This window comes from Halichoerus grypus, chromosome 8, assembly GCF_964656455.1.
Source record: "Halichoerus grypus chromosome 8, mHalGry1.hap1.1, whole genome shotgun sequence".
NCBI classification, from domain to species: Eukaryota; Metazoa; Chordata; class Mammalia; order Carnivora; family Phocidae; genus Halichoerus; species Halichoerus grypus.
Window position 1 is genome coordinate 123,794,740 of NC_135719.1, and position 16,411 is coordinate 123,811,150.

At 51.0% G+C, this 16,411-nt stretch overlaps 1 protein-coding gene across 3 annotated transcripts in view; it reads right to left on the reverse strand.

Moving 5' to 3' along the window:
• Positions 1-3,051: 3,051 nt before the first annotated feature.
• Positions 3,052-16,411, reverse strand: part of ZFYVE1 (zinc finger FYVE-type containing 1) — a 57,177-nt gene continuing 43,817 nt past the window's right edge. For 2 of the 3 annotated variants that reach the window (XM_036097772.2, XM_078053873.1), the window contains exons 5-12: positions 13,039-13,145; positions 10,928-11,036; positions 10,282-10,379; positions 10,069-10,186; positions 8,169-8,339; positions 7,244-7,424; positions 6,614-6,727; positions 3,052-4,634 (exon numbers count right to left, since the gene is read on the reverse strand). In XM_036097772.2, the coding sequence (XP_035953665.1) occupies positions 4,402-4,634; positions 6,614-6,727; positions 7,244-7,424; positions 8,169-8,339; positions 10,069-10,186; positions 10,282-10,379; positions 10,928-11,036; positions 13,039-13,145 (1,131 nt within the window). In that variant the 3' untranslated portion in view covers positions 3,052-4,401. Of the gene's footprint in view, positions 4,635-6,613; positions 6,728-7,243; positions 7,425-8,168; positions 8,340-10,068; positions 10,187-10,281; positions 10,380-10,927; positions 11,037-13,038; positions 13,146-14,573; positions 14,640-16,411 lie in introns of those variants that run through there. The other variant, XM_078053874.1, reaches the window with a different exon arrangement.

Here is a 16,411-nt window from a genome sequence, read left to right on the forward strand (position 1 = left end):
TCCATCTGTCAAAGTCCCACTGTTAAGTCTCAGAAACCTCCAGAAAGCTTAGCTTTGCCAGCATCATCGCCGTTTCATTCTTACAATCCTGTGAAGTAGGTGACGGTCACTCCAATATACTGAAGGAAAAAAAACAAAGTGACTAGCCCAGGTCTTCTAATAAGTGGAAGAGCCAGAAGCATCTCCCGCTCAACTCAGATCCATTAGGCCCCTTGGGCTTGACAGAATGGGACTTTCTATTTAAGCCTGAAAGTTTAAGATCTGGGTTCGGTTCAACCTAATTCTCCCTTCTGTCCTCTTTCCTCAAGACCAGCCGTCTCTGTCCCCCACAAGTGACCTCTGGACTGGTTGGCCTGTCTGTTCCATCTCCTGGTTTATTCCTGCCCCCCACCCGCTTGCGCTCTTGGCTTCATCTGAATTAAGAGCAGCTACAGCAAAAAGGACTTTCTCTGCAGAAGCCACAATCTGAGCAAAGGCACCCGGATAATAAATGCTGCCGGTAGCCCAGGGCTGCCTAAACCGAGGTGACATGGTGTCTGGGAAATGGAAGCAAGATGTCTAGGGCTGGAGGAGCCAGAGCCTCGAGAGTGATTCAGGCTGGAGTTAAGGATAAGGTGGCAGCTGAAACCACAGCAGTGGATGAAGTCACCCAGTATTGGCATTATGGGCTAGTGGACTCTGCCAAATCCCACCAGACCCAGAAAGACATGCTGTGGTCTATAAGTGGCAGTTTCAAAGATGGTGTCGGTCATATGAGCGTATCCCTAAATTACACCTTCTCTAACTCCATATACCCCTGTACCATTTGTGCTTCAGTGCTCTTAAGTCTGAGTTTCCCAGGAACAAAAAAAAAGGAAAAAGTTGCACCAGGTGTAATTTAACAGAAGGCAGAACTCAGATTCTAAAACGAACCCCATCAGTGGTAAGAGTTATGGGCTGCCATTATGGGTTCAGTTTTCTCCCCCTGGTTGATGGAAATTCTGAAATTGAAAACGCAAATATGGTGGGGGAAATTACCATTTTTTTACAACCGGAAGCTGAGCTCCAATGGTACAAGCCAGATCAACTTGCTTCATCTGTAAGCCAGTTTGTGTGTGATGTTTTAGTGAAAGGGAAGTGGTGCTCTCCTTTACCATGACGAACAGATGTAAAGCTAAGTCCTCCTGATAACGACACAGCAGGGACCTTTTTCTCTTATCGGGAAATGCACAATTCACAACCCGAGGAGGAGGAAGGAAATTTAAGCTCTACCTGGGCAGGGGACACAGGGCGGAGCGCAGAAGGCACTGAGGCTTTTCAGGGCCGCCTGGAATCAAACCCCAGCTTCGAGTCTCACTGGTCAAGCGACACTGGGCTTCCAAACCTCTCTGAGCCAGTGTCCTCAGCTATAAAACACGAACACACTCCCTCCCTTCCAGTGTGGTTGTTGAGAATATCAACCATATTTAGTCCCAGCAGTCCCTGGTGTTAACTGGCACCCGTGTACTGGGAAGTCAAACCAGCAGAGCGAAACCCAACGGATGCGGAAGGGTCCCCCCGTGTCCCGTTGCTCAGGAGACCACGTGGTTCTCAGCCACAGCTAAAGCCTTCCATCCAAGCTCTCCAAGCGCTTCACCAGTGATCCCCACCTCGGAGCAAGTCTTTCAAACTGGAAATTTGTTTTAAGTAATCTCTATGCCCAACATGGGGCTCAAACTCGTGACCCTGAGATCAAGAGTTGCATGCTCTTCCGAATGAGCCAGCCAGGTGCCCCAAACTGGAAATTTATTAAAGCCTTTATGCAGCCACCCCCTAAAGGGTGGGGGAACTAATCTGCACTATTAGATGTCACGATAGTGGGCTCTCCGGGTGGGGGCCGGTGGGTGGGCAGTTTCTGGGGTTGCAATCACGTCCTGTTTCTTCATCTGGACACTGGTTGATTTTATGTTCAGTTTCAGAAGATTTATCAAGTGGAAATTTGTATTATAACAGTTCAATAGTTTAAGCCATTTTCATCCCGAGTTTAGCTGGTTTTCACCCCTTCAGTTGAGGCTGGGATTGTATAGGACAAGAAAAGCGAACGTTCGATTACTTCAACACTGGGTCAGTTCTCTTCCTTTACTCTCTCGGTCTGACTAGTGTTAAGGAAGGGCGTGCAGAAGACTGTCCTGCGTCATTCCTATGTGGCCCGGCAGACGCGTGCTCAGGGCCGCCCCCGCAAGACAACGGGACAAAGGGCCACCACCATACACCCCTCTGCTCCACTCACCCAAAAAGCAGGGGTAAGGATGAAAGGGATGGGAACAGGACAGGGAAAGTCGAGGGAAAGGACAAAGACGAGAGTGTCCGTGCCCACGAGGAGGAGGAGGAGGCCATGGAGGACGGACGCGGGAGTTGAACAGAGAAGGCAGGGCAAGGGACTGAGAAGGGAAGCAACAGATAAAAAGGTAGAGAAGTTTTTCCCAGGGTTTCCCTAGGTCAGTAGCAACACCTAGACTCTTCCGTGAGAGACGACTCCCCGTGGACTGAGGCCCCACAGCTTCCCAAGTGAAACCGAGCACACAAGTCGCCGGGCAGTGGCCCCCGCTGCGTGTGACACAGGTGGCCCTACTTGGGGCCGGGCTGACGTGGCTCCCCCACCCCACGGCCAGTGGCCGCCCACTGGGGAAAGCTCTGATGAACAGCCCAAGTGCAGGGCCATGGCACGGCCAGGGAGCACGCGTGGAGCCCTCACCACCAGAAAGTTCTGTGAGCAGCCATTAGTACCCTCTCTAAAGGACTAGCCACCAAGTTCCCTGTTAGCAAACAGCTGGAGGCGGCGATCTGTCTAAAAGCTGAGGGAGAACAGCCCGTCGTCGTGAGATGAAAACCCCTACCACAGTTCTGTGGTATTTAGCTCTGCTTTTTTCTAAGTTCTTATTAGAGTAACAGACTGAGGTATTAAAAGTCAAATATTACCCCAGAAGCATGCCTCTCACTTGGATTCTGCTCTGAAAGCCACCAGCTACTTTCCTATCGACTAGAAAGAGGCCAGGTCTACTGAGGAGTTTAAAGGAAAGAGCACAGTCCATATTCAGCAGGAAGATTCCTTTATAATGGCGAATTTGAGAATACACAGTACGAGAGTAGGGCCTGAGTCACTGGGCCACGGGAGGCCGTAAGGACGCGGGTCCGAGGAGGACCACCGCGTGCCGGGGCTCCCGTCACACTGACTCATGCCGGGACCGCCTGCCACGTCCCTCCCTGAAGCGCGGCCCACCCACCAGCTCTGTCAGGAACTACGTCGCACTTCATTCTTCATGTTTGGCCAGTGAAGATAAAATCCGCCCCGATGACAGGGTTTCAGCACAACAGTCTTTCCAGTCATGAGAGATGGATGTCCCGGCTCTTGGTGAGAAACGAAAGTTCAATTGACTTCTCTTGCAAGAACCAGAGAATTTTCTTCTTAATGATCCGTTGAAATATTTATATATATTTAAAACAACTAACAGTCCATTCGGTGCGCTGTTTCCCTGGAAGATTCTCGTATCACCCCTCCAATAGCCAGAGGGGACATGTATCAGGGAACAAAGAATTAAGACACTTCAAAATAAGCAATAAAAATCCTAGTGCAACACTCAGAAGCAGATGGTGGGCTCGCAGGGGCGGAGGGGAAGGAAGCAGGTGCTCTATTTAGGAGCAGGGTGCGGCCTCTGGGAAAGCCAAGCGGACACAGAAGCATCACGAAGCAGGAAAGCCCGCTGGGGAAGGCCCGTTTCCTCCCATGCCCTCCCCAGTACTCGGGGCCGAGGACCATACCCCCTACCCTCCCCCCACGCCGGTGACCCACACGCTAAGTTGGGCAGTCTCTGATGACTGACGTCGGCCGAGGCCTAGAGTAGGGATCCAACCCGAGGGCCCCCGGAGATTCCTGTCAGGCCATTCCAAGCAAGAGGTCCCTGGGAAAAGGTAAGGAAAGGAGAGGCTTCAAAGGCTCACAGAGAAGAAGCAAAAGGTGACTAGCGACACAGTGGCTCTGTACCTGGCTCTGTTCTGTGGGGAAGACCTGCGGCCGCAGCCACCTTGTCCCCGTGCTGGGGACAGACTGTGCTAAGTCTTCAGAGCCAGCAGCAGCCTGAATATGCTCCACGTTCCCTTCAGATGTATCTACACGTATATTTGTATCTTTATTATTTTTAACTGAAATAAACGCAATGGATTCAATTTCATTCCCCTTTGCGGGAAGCTGCCCGGACCCCTGCGCTGAGGGGCTCCCACCTTTGGGCCGGCCGCCTGCCCCACCCCCACCCCAGGAAAGTGGCCCCGGGAGTAGAGGACACACACTGTGACAGGTGCCCGGCAGGAGGGCCGACCTCAATGAGACTTCTGTTTCTAACCCTGAGAACCTAAGGAATTGTGAAGGACGCGGAGAGGGAGCTGGGGTTAAAGGTCACCGGGCTTTTTATTGCAGTTAAAGCAGACTCGGACAGGATGGTCCCAGCCTCGCGAGGGGACAGCCCGGCGGTCGTGGGAGCACTCGTCACAGAAGCCCTGTCCGCAGGCCCGGCAGTGGTGCTTGGAAAGCTTGATGCTGAACTCCTTCCGGCAGCTGTGGCAGTGCAGGATCTCGTGGTCGGGCACCCAGTACGCCGGCCTGGCCGCGTCCTTCACCAGCCCTGCGGCGGGACAACAGCGAGGGCCCCCGGGCCAGGGGGCACCGTCAGGCTCTTCCCCGGCTCGCGGCCCTGCCGCCCCCGTGCCCGCCTACACGGCCACGCCGGCGCCCCTCACCTACGGAGCCTGTAAAACACGCAGAGCCCTGGCCTGCGCCCCCCACCATGCAGGTCAGACCTGGAGCTGCGGCCCAGGCGCGGAGATCTGCGCATCTGCTGAGCTCACGGGTGATCCTGAGGCGCAGCCGCATCAAGCAGCACCGGGGCCGGCCGCCCGGGGGGCTCAGGCGTTAGGCGTCCGCCTTCGGCTCACGTCATGATCCCGCGGGCCTGGGATCGAGCCCCGCATCGGGCCCCCTGCTCCGCGGGAAGCCTGCTCCTCCCTCTCTCTCCCTCTGCCTCTCCCATTGCTTGTGCTTGCACTCTCTCTCTCTCTCTCTAATAAATAAATAAATAAAATCTTTAAAAAAAATACCCACTGGAATAATGATAAAGAAGCCCAGACTCTAGGAGTCAGGATATCTCTTCATTCAAATCCCAGTTCCACTGAGCACGTGCTAATTAGCGGCTGCAGGATCGAGAGAGGTTACCTAACTTCTCAGGGCCTTGGCTTCCTCCTCTTCAACAACCCACATTCAAGAGCGGTTACGGGGATTACAAGAAATAACGTGACATGTCTGACACACCGGCCTGGGACGCAGCAGCCAGTGGGCACTGCGCAGGTGAGCCGCTGGGGAGCACGGGCGGCGGGCTCTCTGTGCCGAGGGCAGCCCCGCTTCTCCCAGGCAGCCGAGAGTGGATGCAACCTGAGCTTCAAGCCTGGGCAAATCTATTCCTACCAAATCTATTCCTTGAGTCAAAAGCTCATCATCTGCTCACCTTTGAGCCACAAGGACAGTAAATCAGATCCAAGTGATTTCTACCACCACCCACCCAGGAGCCTTCAGTCGCTCCCTTGCAATGGGCAGAAACACCCCGGGCCCAGCCAACCGTGCCCAAGCCTTCCACACACACACTGGAGGGTTTCCCTTCCCCTCTCTCTGACCCTCCTAGTTACAGGTACCCCTCACAACTGGAGGTGAATAAGGATCTTAAATCCTTAATGAGTAACAGCTTGGCTTGGCTGGTGTGGTCGATTAAAGACAGCCACAAACTGACACTCCTGCCCCCTCCCTCAAATCCAGGCAGGCTTTGTGACTACAGGAGTCTACGGCAGAGGAGTCTTCCAGGCCCAGACCTTCAAGACACTGGTGGCTTCTACCTCCTATCTCTTGGGATATTGGCTCTTAAGAGTCCTGAGCCCCCACGTAAGAAGTCCAACGACCCCTGGAGAAACCACGTAGAGAGGCCTGAAGAACACACGGAGATGGGGTCTACCAAGCCCAGCCTTCCAGGCAGTCCTGCCGAAGTGCCCAGCATGTAAGCGAGGTTGGCTTAGCCCCTCGGGACACAGGCTGCCACACTGGACTCTCAGGTGGCAACTCCAGGCAATGCCACCCAGACCCGAATAATGACCCTTCCTGACTCAAAGTTGTGAGACATGATAAAATGGTGGTTGTTTCGGGGCGCCTGGGAGGCTCAGTCGTTAAGCGTCTGCCTTCAGCTCAGGTCATGATCCCAGGGTCCTCGGATCAGGCCCCCCGTCAGGCTCCCTGCTCAGCGGGGAGCCTGCTTCTCCCTCTCCCACTCCCCCTGCTTGTGTTCCTGCTCTCACTGTGTCTCTCTCTGTCAAATAAAATAATTTTAAAAAAATGGCGGTTGTTTCAAGCCTTTACATTTTCAGGTAGTTTGTTATGCAGCAATGGATGGTGTAAGAGATGGCCTCCAGGATTAAACACGAAACCACTAAGGTTCAGCAGAAGCAAGCAAACGTAAATTTTCAGTCAACTCCTTGCTGCCCAGCTCAATCTAGGTCAGCAAGCCCGACACAGTGACAGCCCGGGGCACTCTGAAACCCCTCATGCCACACACACTACACCCACCTAGTGGTATGTCAATGGCTGTCACCACGGCTCCCAAAGTGCTCTGCACGGCCTCGCCCACCTTCCGTGCAATCAGCGTCCCGCCTTCATCGTCAGCCTGTGCCTCAGTCACGTCTATAGACAATGAGAAAGGAAAAGCCGTCACCTCTTAGTCATTTTCCAAATGGAAAACTCAGGGGGCAACCGCAGAGCGCTTCTGGATCCATCTCCCAGGATACCACTGTGCTTCCTGCCCTGCAGTGACCACAAGGGTCTGGGCTGTGAGGCAGGCCAGACCCTGACACCCAGTGAGCTCTGGTAGTCCTTGACCTCAACCCTCTGGAGCTGTTTTATAACCTTCCTCTCAGGGTAAGCCAGAAAGGTTCTAGGAGCATGACCAAGAACCTTCTCCAGGAAGAAGACCCAGTCTAAGCCATGTCTGGTAAACACAGGACAGGGTGAACCCCCCACCCCCAGGACTCGCACCCCTAGGACTCTGTTAACAAAGAGCTTAGAGGACGCCGGCCAGGGCCAGGCGGGCAGCTGCCGTCGTTAGAGTGACGGGGCTGGAAAGGGGTGAGGCATGGGGAGTCCACTGTGCCAAGGAGAGAGGGCCCCCCCCACCCCTGCAGCTCCTGGGCCCCACGTTACCTAACTGGACATTCCTGGCTTCATAGCAGTTGTCGCACACCCGCACGGGCGCAGGGCCCCAGCCCCGCTCGGGCACGGGCCGGGTCTTGGACGAACAGCTGTCACAGAAGCCCTCCCCGCAGGCGCGGCAGTGATGCTTGGTGTCGTTATCTTTAAACGATGTAGCGCACTTGTTGCAGCTCTGTTCCAAGCCCAAAACAAACAGAGGGGCAGGTATTATTCATTTCTACCAGCTGGGAAAGCCAGCGAGACCCAGGCAGAGGACCTCAGGACCACTGAGAACGGCAGGACCCCGACAGCAGTAATGGAGAGAACCTGAGACCTCCAGTCACACAGAGCGCACCCACTGAAGCCCAGCTGTGACCCATTTTCTCCTGAGATGTGCCTGGAAAGCCACCTCAAATCTGTCTGGCTGAGTCACAGCGTCCTCAGAAAGAACTCTGCTAAGTCTAGCAAGAAGACCAATGAGAATTCATTTTTTTCTCCACGGCTTCTCAAAGGAGCCTTTGGGAAGGGGGTGAGGAGCAAGCTTCCTGTCCCCAAGTGTGTGGACCAAAGCTGGGGGCTCACTTGCTGTGGGCAGAGATTTTTGCATCAAGCTACATGACCTCTAAATGCCCCTTTTACTCCAGATTCTGTTATCTACCACCTCAGACATCTGACCAATAAGAACTACCCCTTGGAGGCAAAGAAAACTATAATCCACCAAAAAGAGTAACCGCAGAGTAAGACAAAGAGAAATCAGTGGGCAAGAGAACATGGCTTCCTCACGTGCCCCCCCCCCCCCCCTTCTAACGCTCTGGGATCGAACCTGGCTGAAAGAGAAATCCCACGCCTCCCTCACAGAGCAAGCTTAGGACAGGGCAAAATGGCACCAGCAGAAGGGGCCACGCCAGGGGTGCAGGGGCGTCCTGCCGCACCATACCAGGATTTGGGAGTTGGGCCTCCAGTACGCAGGGGCAATCTGGTCTGTCAGCCAGGAAGTCACAGCCTTGGTGGGCCCAAGGCTAAGCTCAGACACCGACTGAGCCATGAAGTTCATCCCGTCCAAGAGGCGCTGGGCAGCATTATTGTTGTCCTTCAGAAATCCATCAGTCTGAAATGAAAATGCAGGCTCCCATCATGCTCCGAGTGAAGGGAGTAAAGGCAAGGAGGGAGACGGGGTCTCAGGTGAGTTGTACACTCATCAATGGCCAACTCAGAACCCACAAACTCCCTGGCAGAGAAGAGTGGGAACAGATCACGAATCCCTCCAGCTTCTAGGCAGTATCACACCCACCAGTCATTACTGACTTATTCCCTTCACGGCGACCATAAGACGTGGTGCACAACTGTTCAACTCAGGCCTTACCTGCCCATTAGCAAGATGTACAATCCAGGAGGTATTCGAGTAAAGATGGCACCTCCTTCAGGAAGGCCCCCCCACCCCAGGCTGGGTTAGGAGCCCTGCCTCTTGGCTTCCTCTAATACCTGTACATTGTTAGGAATCCTGTTTCCATGTGTAAAGACAGTACCTGTTTATGTATTTGACTCGCTATTGGACTGAGCTCTCTGAAAATAACCCACCTTTTTCATTCTTGTATTTTTAAAGTATCAGGTTCAATTCTGGGCACAGAGTACTCAACCAATACTTGGGCTGACATAATGACTGAGTGAACGAACAGAAGGGGAGGGGCCTGTATCCCCTAATCCCAAGGACCATGACAAATGTGGCCTAAAAGGGAACTATGATATCACTGCTTTCTTGGAACAGAACCATCTTACCATAGAGACAGCGGCATTCACAAGAAAAAACACAGGTCCAAAAACAAAAGACATTAGTCAGAAAAGGTGTAGAGAGAAAGTTATACTAGTCAAGGCCACATTAAGTCCTTGGGACAGGATGGCCCGGCCCATCGTGCCAAGAGGGTGGGCTCCAGAAATGAGACCATACCACAGGAACACATTTTGGTGGGACTGGAAACTGGAGGGAAGAACAAACAATAAGGAAATCTTCGGTTTTATGGGAGCTATAGGACCCCAGAAAGCCCAAGATGGCTCTGCAGGTAGGCCGGTGGGGCGGACTGGTACCTTTAGGAGTCACCCAGCAAGGGGAACAGCACCAAGTAAGGTAAGTCCCTTCGAGAAAATCACTCATCTTTTTTCTAAGAAGAGACAAGGTCTGGGGTGTGTTGTGATTTACTGGTAAGAACGAGAGCACATCACTGCCTCCAAACAGATTTGTTTTTCCAATATCTTGAATTCAAAAGTCAAATTAAAAAATAGTAAGGGTCGATAGAAATCCCCCTTCTTAGAATATAGTGCAAGAGAATTTTCCAGAACAGAGGCTTTCACACATAAAGAATGTTACTATAGCATTTTGATAATAAAAGAAATCATAAACAGCATGAATGTTCAAAAAGAAGGGGATGGAGAATCAAACCAGAACATGCGACAGAATGTTCCAGTGACTACAAATGTGAATCATGAAAAGTGGAAGCAATGTGAAAGTAAAACGGAGGTATGAGAAAAAGCAGGTAAATGGCACGTAAATTATAACTGCATCTACATGCACATGCATGTGGAAATGAGAGTATGAAAAAATACCTTATTTGCTAAGGCAGTATAATAATAGCTCAACATTTAGTTTATTTAAAGTTGTGCTTCTAACATTCAGGCAAGAAGAAATGAAAATAATTAAGGGTCTAGGACAAGAAAGGCTCTCCAGATCCTGCCTCCCTAAACCACCAAAATATTAAAATTCAAGGTGAACCTTAATTCTACACAAGTTCCATTCTCCACACACGTGAATAACTGAATGATACGAGAAATGAAGCAGCTCTTACTCCAGGCCACACGTGCACAATCTCTGTCCGGACCACCGTATCCACAGGATCCTGGTTCCCAAACCAGTACTGCCGGCTACGGTAGACCACGCCGCAGTTGGGACACTCGATCACATACCTACAAGCAGAGCAAAGAGATACTGTTACCGGGCCAAGTGCCTGGCAGACCGACACACCACACCCCTCAGCTACATCGTCGCCATTTAAACTCACCCAGACCAGGCATACTTTGCGAGACCCATCCAGGGGGAGTCCGTGGAAGCGGATGTCTTGGGCACTACGCTGACCTCCTTGCCTCTCTCATAGCACGCCTGAAACATGGAGCACTCCACCAGCTTCTTTTCTGTACACCAGACCCCCTGGCCCCTTCGTGTCCCTGGCCAGGCCCCTCCCCACAAACCATATCAGGGTTTGCAGACCCTGAGTTCAGCGCATCAGGGGAAGGGTCGTTTCTCTAAAAAAGCCAGTGCCCTAAAAGATCATGAATTGAATGTGTACCCATCCCAGGCCCCAAAACGGAGCTGTAATTTATACCCGCCACTGAAAATCCATTAGACTGGGTTCCTGCAGAGCACTCCTGCTCTGGAGAAGAATGAACAGTCAGTGTATATGCCCCTGGCATACAAAGCTCAACAGAATAAAGGGAAAACAGACTGGGAAATAAATCAGTAAATAAATAAATAAACCAAGGGGCCCCAGCAATGGAGGCATGGGAGTTCCTCTGGTCAGAGCTGGGGAGAAGTCCCAGAGATACTGGATTTGAACATCAAATACTTCGGGACACAGCAAAGGGTGGCCCCTAGTCTTTCCCAAAAGCAGAGCAGGATCAGCAAGCCAGCTGCCAGAGCAGAGCACTTACCTTGCAGGTATAAACTCGGTTGTCATACTGGTGGGAGTATCTGCAGCGGCTCTTGGCTTCATGAGGGACTCCTTCTTTCCCATGATTCATGCTGTTCTTACATCCAGCCCTGAGTGAAGCCCAAAAGCTGACAGTGAGGTGGCTAAAGGAGGCCCTGGCACTCACACAGGGGAGTGGGACCCTGAGCCGGACCCAGGGTTATGAACTGGGCCCCGAATCCTGAGCACAGAGGGTGCTGTGTGTGCCTCAGAAATCCACACGCCTCTCTGATACGAGACTCAACAGCACGACGGAAGTGAGGCCACTATCACCCTTGTGCACGGAGAAAGGAGAAGAGAGGGAGGACTCTCTTCCTGGAAAACCCACGCGGACGGTCCCACAGAAGGAATGGAGGAGCCGGAAGACGCCGCCCTGACAGGTGATAAAACCTGAATGGCGCTCAGGAAACCCCAAAATCCAAAAAAGCACAAAATGGGAAGTTTAACGAGAACAGGCTGCCAAGATGTAAAACAAAAACCAACCTCCAAAATTTGGCAATGCATTAAAAGGAGGCTTAAGCTGAACAAGAAAACCTTCCAAACGAACAGTGAGCTCTGCCATCCTGACAATGCAAAAACAAGAGAACAGGACTTTAGAATTTCACCATGATAGAAGAGAAAGTTCTGGAAACCCTGGTGAGGCTGTCAGAATGGAAAAGTGATGATCCAACAGAACCTAAGCCCCTCATGCTGGGCTATGGGGTAAACAAAAAGGAAGGTAAATCACGCTGGCAACTAACATCCCGCTTTCCTCTCCAACATAATCCTTAGCTCTCCCCAGCCCAGACCATATAATCTAAAAGCAAATCCTTTTCACAGATTCAGAGCCAAGGTGGTGGCAGTTCAGTGCCCAGCAGGTAGCCTGCATACAGGGTTCAATGCAGGAAGACCATTCACAACAAAAGGCTCAGGTCTCCTCCTCTAGAGGGATACACGTGGAGGATGTGGGGCAGTGGTCCTGATGGGAGTGAAGACAATTCAGTGGTGAAGAGGATGGCGGCGTGGGGACCCAGAGACTGCGATCTCACCGACACACTGCATTTAAGTCCCCTGAGCTCCATCAGACAAGTCACCAGACTGTGATTTAATAGCCATCAACAACTCAAATTAATCCAGGGATCCTCAAAGTGTGGCCCCAATCAGCAACATCAGCATTACCTGGGAGCTTATCAGAAATGCAAATTCTCAGACCCTCTATCAGACCTACTGAACCGGAAACTGGGGAGGCAAGGCCCGACGTATTTTAACATGTCCGTCAGGTTTTTCTGACGCATGATCAAATGTGAGAATCGAGGCTGCAAGGCCCCTGTAACAAAGTGTGGTCAACAGACGGGGCAACACCACGTCACCCCGGAGCTTGTCAGAAATGCACAATCTCACCCAGGCCGCTGATGCAGAATTTGCATTCTAAAAAAACCCCAAGGTGCTGCACACACAGATTACAGTTTGAGGAGCATTGCCCTGACTCAATGTTCTCAACACATCAGAATCATCTGAGGACCCTTTCAAACGCACCAACACGAAGGGCCCCACCCCAGCTCTGTTACGTGAGCATCCTCGGAGGTGAGGCCCAGGCCTTGGTAACTTTGAAAGCTCCCTGGAGAATTCTAACGTGCTCTCAGAGTCTGCCCTCACAGTGAAAGGAATCAACCAGGACTGACACCTACTACAACAGAGCTTTGTACACACGAGGCTGGCAAATGTGAGTTAAGCAAGCGGAATGACTACAGTGAAAAGCCTTGGTAGGAGAAACGTAGAAAAACAAAGCAACCTAACGTTTTCTGTAGTAAAAACCTGCCCAAGCCAGAAGCCAGCCAATTTCATATCTAAACCAGTTCGGACTCGTCAGAGGACTCTTCATAGCCATGTATCCTAGAATCCTTGTAATACAACCTCAAAGTGTGGTCCCCTGACCACCGGGATTCACCTGGGAACTTGTTGGAAATACACCTTCTCAGACCCCAACCCACCCTTAATTCAGAATCTGGAATTTAACCAGACCCTAGGGGACCTGCACGCACACTGAAGTCTGAAGTCTGCATCTCTTTGCCCAAGATGGCCAGCCTCACTTACCCACAGCTGAGGCACAAGGAGGAGCAGGTGAAGTATTCATCTGGGAAAAAGGAGCTGTGCGCCATCTGGTCATCGGGAATCTCACCGCTGAAGCGGTCACTCAGTGCCTGCCAAGGAGGGAAGGCGACACATGAAGGCACTTGGCAGAGAGCCCCACGCTCTGGCTCTTACCGCTACTTGCCTTTCTAAGTTCCCCTCGTCACTGGCTTATTTCTTACAGTCTCCATTGCTGGAAGAGGCAACCCAATGACTTCTGCTCCTTACCTTCTTGGCCCAACCTGCACCCATCCTCGCCACAGGAAACCTCAGAAGAACCAGCCCATTTCCCCGGAGGTCAGAAGGAAGCCAGCAATGTTACTGTGCTCTCTTAATTACCCTGGAGGTTATAAACATCTCACACACTCAGTCTTTCATGCAAAACCACCACAGATCCTAATGCCCATTTCTTCCTTTGAAGCTAGAACCAAGAAACGGAGACCTGAGAAGAGGCCTCATCTTTAAGTCAGAGACAGGCAGAGCTGAGTGGTGAGCCAGGAGTTCCCTGGGCTTCTATCCCAGTTCTAACCACAGGAGCTCTTTTGGAGTTTACTAGGCCACAGAACTAGCTTGATGTAGAAAAAAAGTCATCAGCCAAAAAACAAGGAAGAATTATTGTAGTGTTTGGCAGCCTTTTATCAACAACAGTAACCTAAAACACAGCAAACAGCCAAAATAAATGCCAAGAAGAAAGATAAAGTATTTGCAAAAGCAAACTGAAAATTTTATGTTGAAAGGTAGCTTCCATGTCTGGTCCTCTGTTTTCACTCACTACTTTACACACAAAGTATCCTTCAAGCTGATTTCTTCCCCCCTGCCCCCCAGGCCCTTACTCATATGCAGTGGGGAAAAGTTATATAAATTCAAGAGAAATGGCCTTTTCAGGCTTTAAAAATCATCATATGCATGCAGCTCCCAGCTTCCAAGTTTCAATCTCCCTTTCTGAGGCAGCCACGCACTATTCAGGGGGAAGAGAAAAGTGGCCTACAACAAAAAGACAAGATGTTACTTCCTTTTAAAAAGGCAAAAGAAAATTTAAGAGGAGGGGTGCCTGCGTGGCTCAGCCGGTTGGCTGTCTGCCTTCGGCTCAGGTCATGGTCCCAGGGTCCTGGGATCGAGCCCCCACATCGGACTCCCTGCTCAGTGGGGAGTCTGCTTCTCCCTCTGCCTCTGACTCTCCACCTGCTGTGCTCTCTCTCTAATAAATAAAATCTTTAAAAAAAAGAAAATAAAGAAAAAGAAAAGAAAGAAAGAAAATTTAAGAGGAGATTTGGGAAAAGAGCAGATTAGGTTTTAAACCTAAGTTCTCAAGCTCTGAAGGGAATTTCACTTAATGGGAACTTGTTAAAGTTCCTTCTCCTTTTCTCAGTGAAATCGTTAATATCCCGAGTTGCAAACTCCAGTGCTGACAAAAGCACCTGAAGTCAATGTTGAGTCAGGTCAGGTGTAAGACAGGAGGAGTGGCAAGGAGTGTGTCAAAGTGAGGGTGCATGACTCACCCAGGCACGTTCAAACAGCTTCTGCGTGGATCACACTTGGGATCTGCCAGCCATGGCCGAGCAGGTCGCAATCCTTGACTCAGACCAACAAAAAAGGTCTGACAAGTAATATATATAAGTCCTGTCCTCTTAGGGGTATTTTGTGAGGAGTAACCTAGGAAAACACTGAGCTTTGAGAGAGAGGATACAAATGAATATACATATGAATATTAATAATAATCAAAAGTAGAATCACTCACTAGCCTACACTGCTCTCCTCTGTCCTTTTTTATTCTTTTAAGATTTTATTTATTCATTTGAGAGAGGGAACACAAGCAGGGGGAGTGGGAGAGGGAGAAGCAGGCTTCCCGCTGAGGAGGGAGCCCGATGCGGGACTCAATCCCAGGACCCTGGGATCATGACCTGAGCTGAAGGCAGATGCTTAAGGACTGAGCCACCCAGGCGCCCCTTCTTTTTTTTTTTTTAAGATTTATTTACGTGAGAGAGAGCACACGCGCGAGGGTGGGTGTGGAGGGGCAGAGGGTAAGGGAGAGAGCGAAACTCAAGCAGATTTGGCGCTAAGCTCGGAGCCCCTATGCGGGGCCCGATCTCACGACCCTGAGATAAGACCTGAGCTGAAACCAAAAGTTGGAAGCTTTAACAGACTGTGCCACCCAGGTGCCCCTATCCTACTTCTAAATAACCTATCCTACCAGGATTTTTTTTGGTCTCACCTCTTCCACAAAGCCTTCCCAACCACTCTAGACATACCACACTCTGCCTTCTCTGAACACCAGTTATATTCAATACCTGAGGTACATATTGAGTAATTGGGCGATGATGCAAAGTTATGGCCCAGTTGTATGGATATTACCTCCCAGACAAGATCACACATGCTGTGAAAGTCGTTTCCTACCTTTGTATCCTCCACTGCTCCTAGCGAAGGTCCTAACAGGTTCTCAACTAGGACCTCTGGAACGAAGTGGTCCAGCACCAACCCCCATGTGCACACCAACCCCGCCCTCCCCTCCTCACCTTGGCCCTGCCTCTGTGCCAGGCTTCATCCCATGCCCACAGACTCTCTCAAATTTAAGGCTAGGGGCGCCTGGGTGGCTCAGTCGTTAAGCGTCTGCCTTCAGCTCAGGTCATGATTCCAGGGTCCTGGGATCGAGCCCCACATCAGGCTCCCCGGAAGCCTGCTTCTCCCTCTCCCACTCCCCCTGCTTATGTTCCCTCTCCCGCTGTGTGTCTCTCTGTCAAATAAATAAATAAAATCTTTAAAAAAAAAAAAACTTAAGGCTAGCTGCTCCCTGATTGGCCTAACTGAGAACTCTTAAGGCTGTATTTCTCAAATAGGTAGGTGCATAGCTGTCTGGGACTGGCTGGTGCGAAAATAGAGCATTATCTTCCTAATGCATCAATTTACTGAAAGATTGGGGGAGGAAGTTTGATAGAGATAAAGCAGACATGGGTAGAGTATGAAACTGAATGGACAATCTGCATAAACAAAATATAAGGGGTGCCTGGGTGGCTCAGTCGTTAAGCGTCTGCCTTCGGCTCAGGTCATGATCCCAGGGTCCTGGGATCGAGCCCCGCATCGGGCTCCCTGCTCCGCAGGAAGCCTGCTCCTCCCTCTCCCACTCCCCCTGCTTGTGTTCCCTCTCTCGCTGTGTGTCTCTGTCAAATAAATAAATAAAATCTTTAAAAAATAAATAAATAAATAAGACACCCCCCCCCGCCCCAGTCATTTCAGCTTGTCACTGGTGGGTCTGCACCCTCTGTGCTTCTATCTCCTCATCTATAACAAGCGGCTGCTAGGAGTACCTTCCTCAGTAGGCATCTTCACAGATTACACGGTC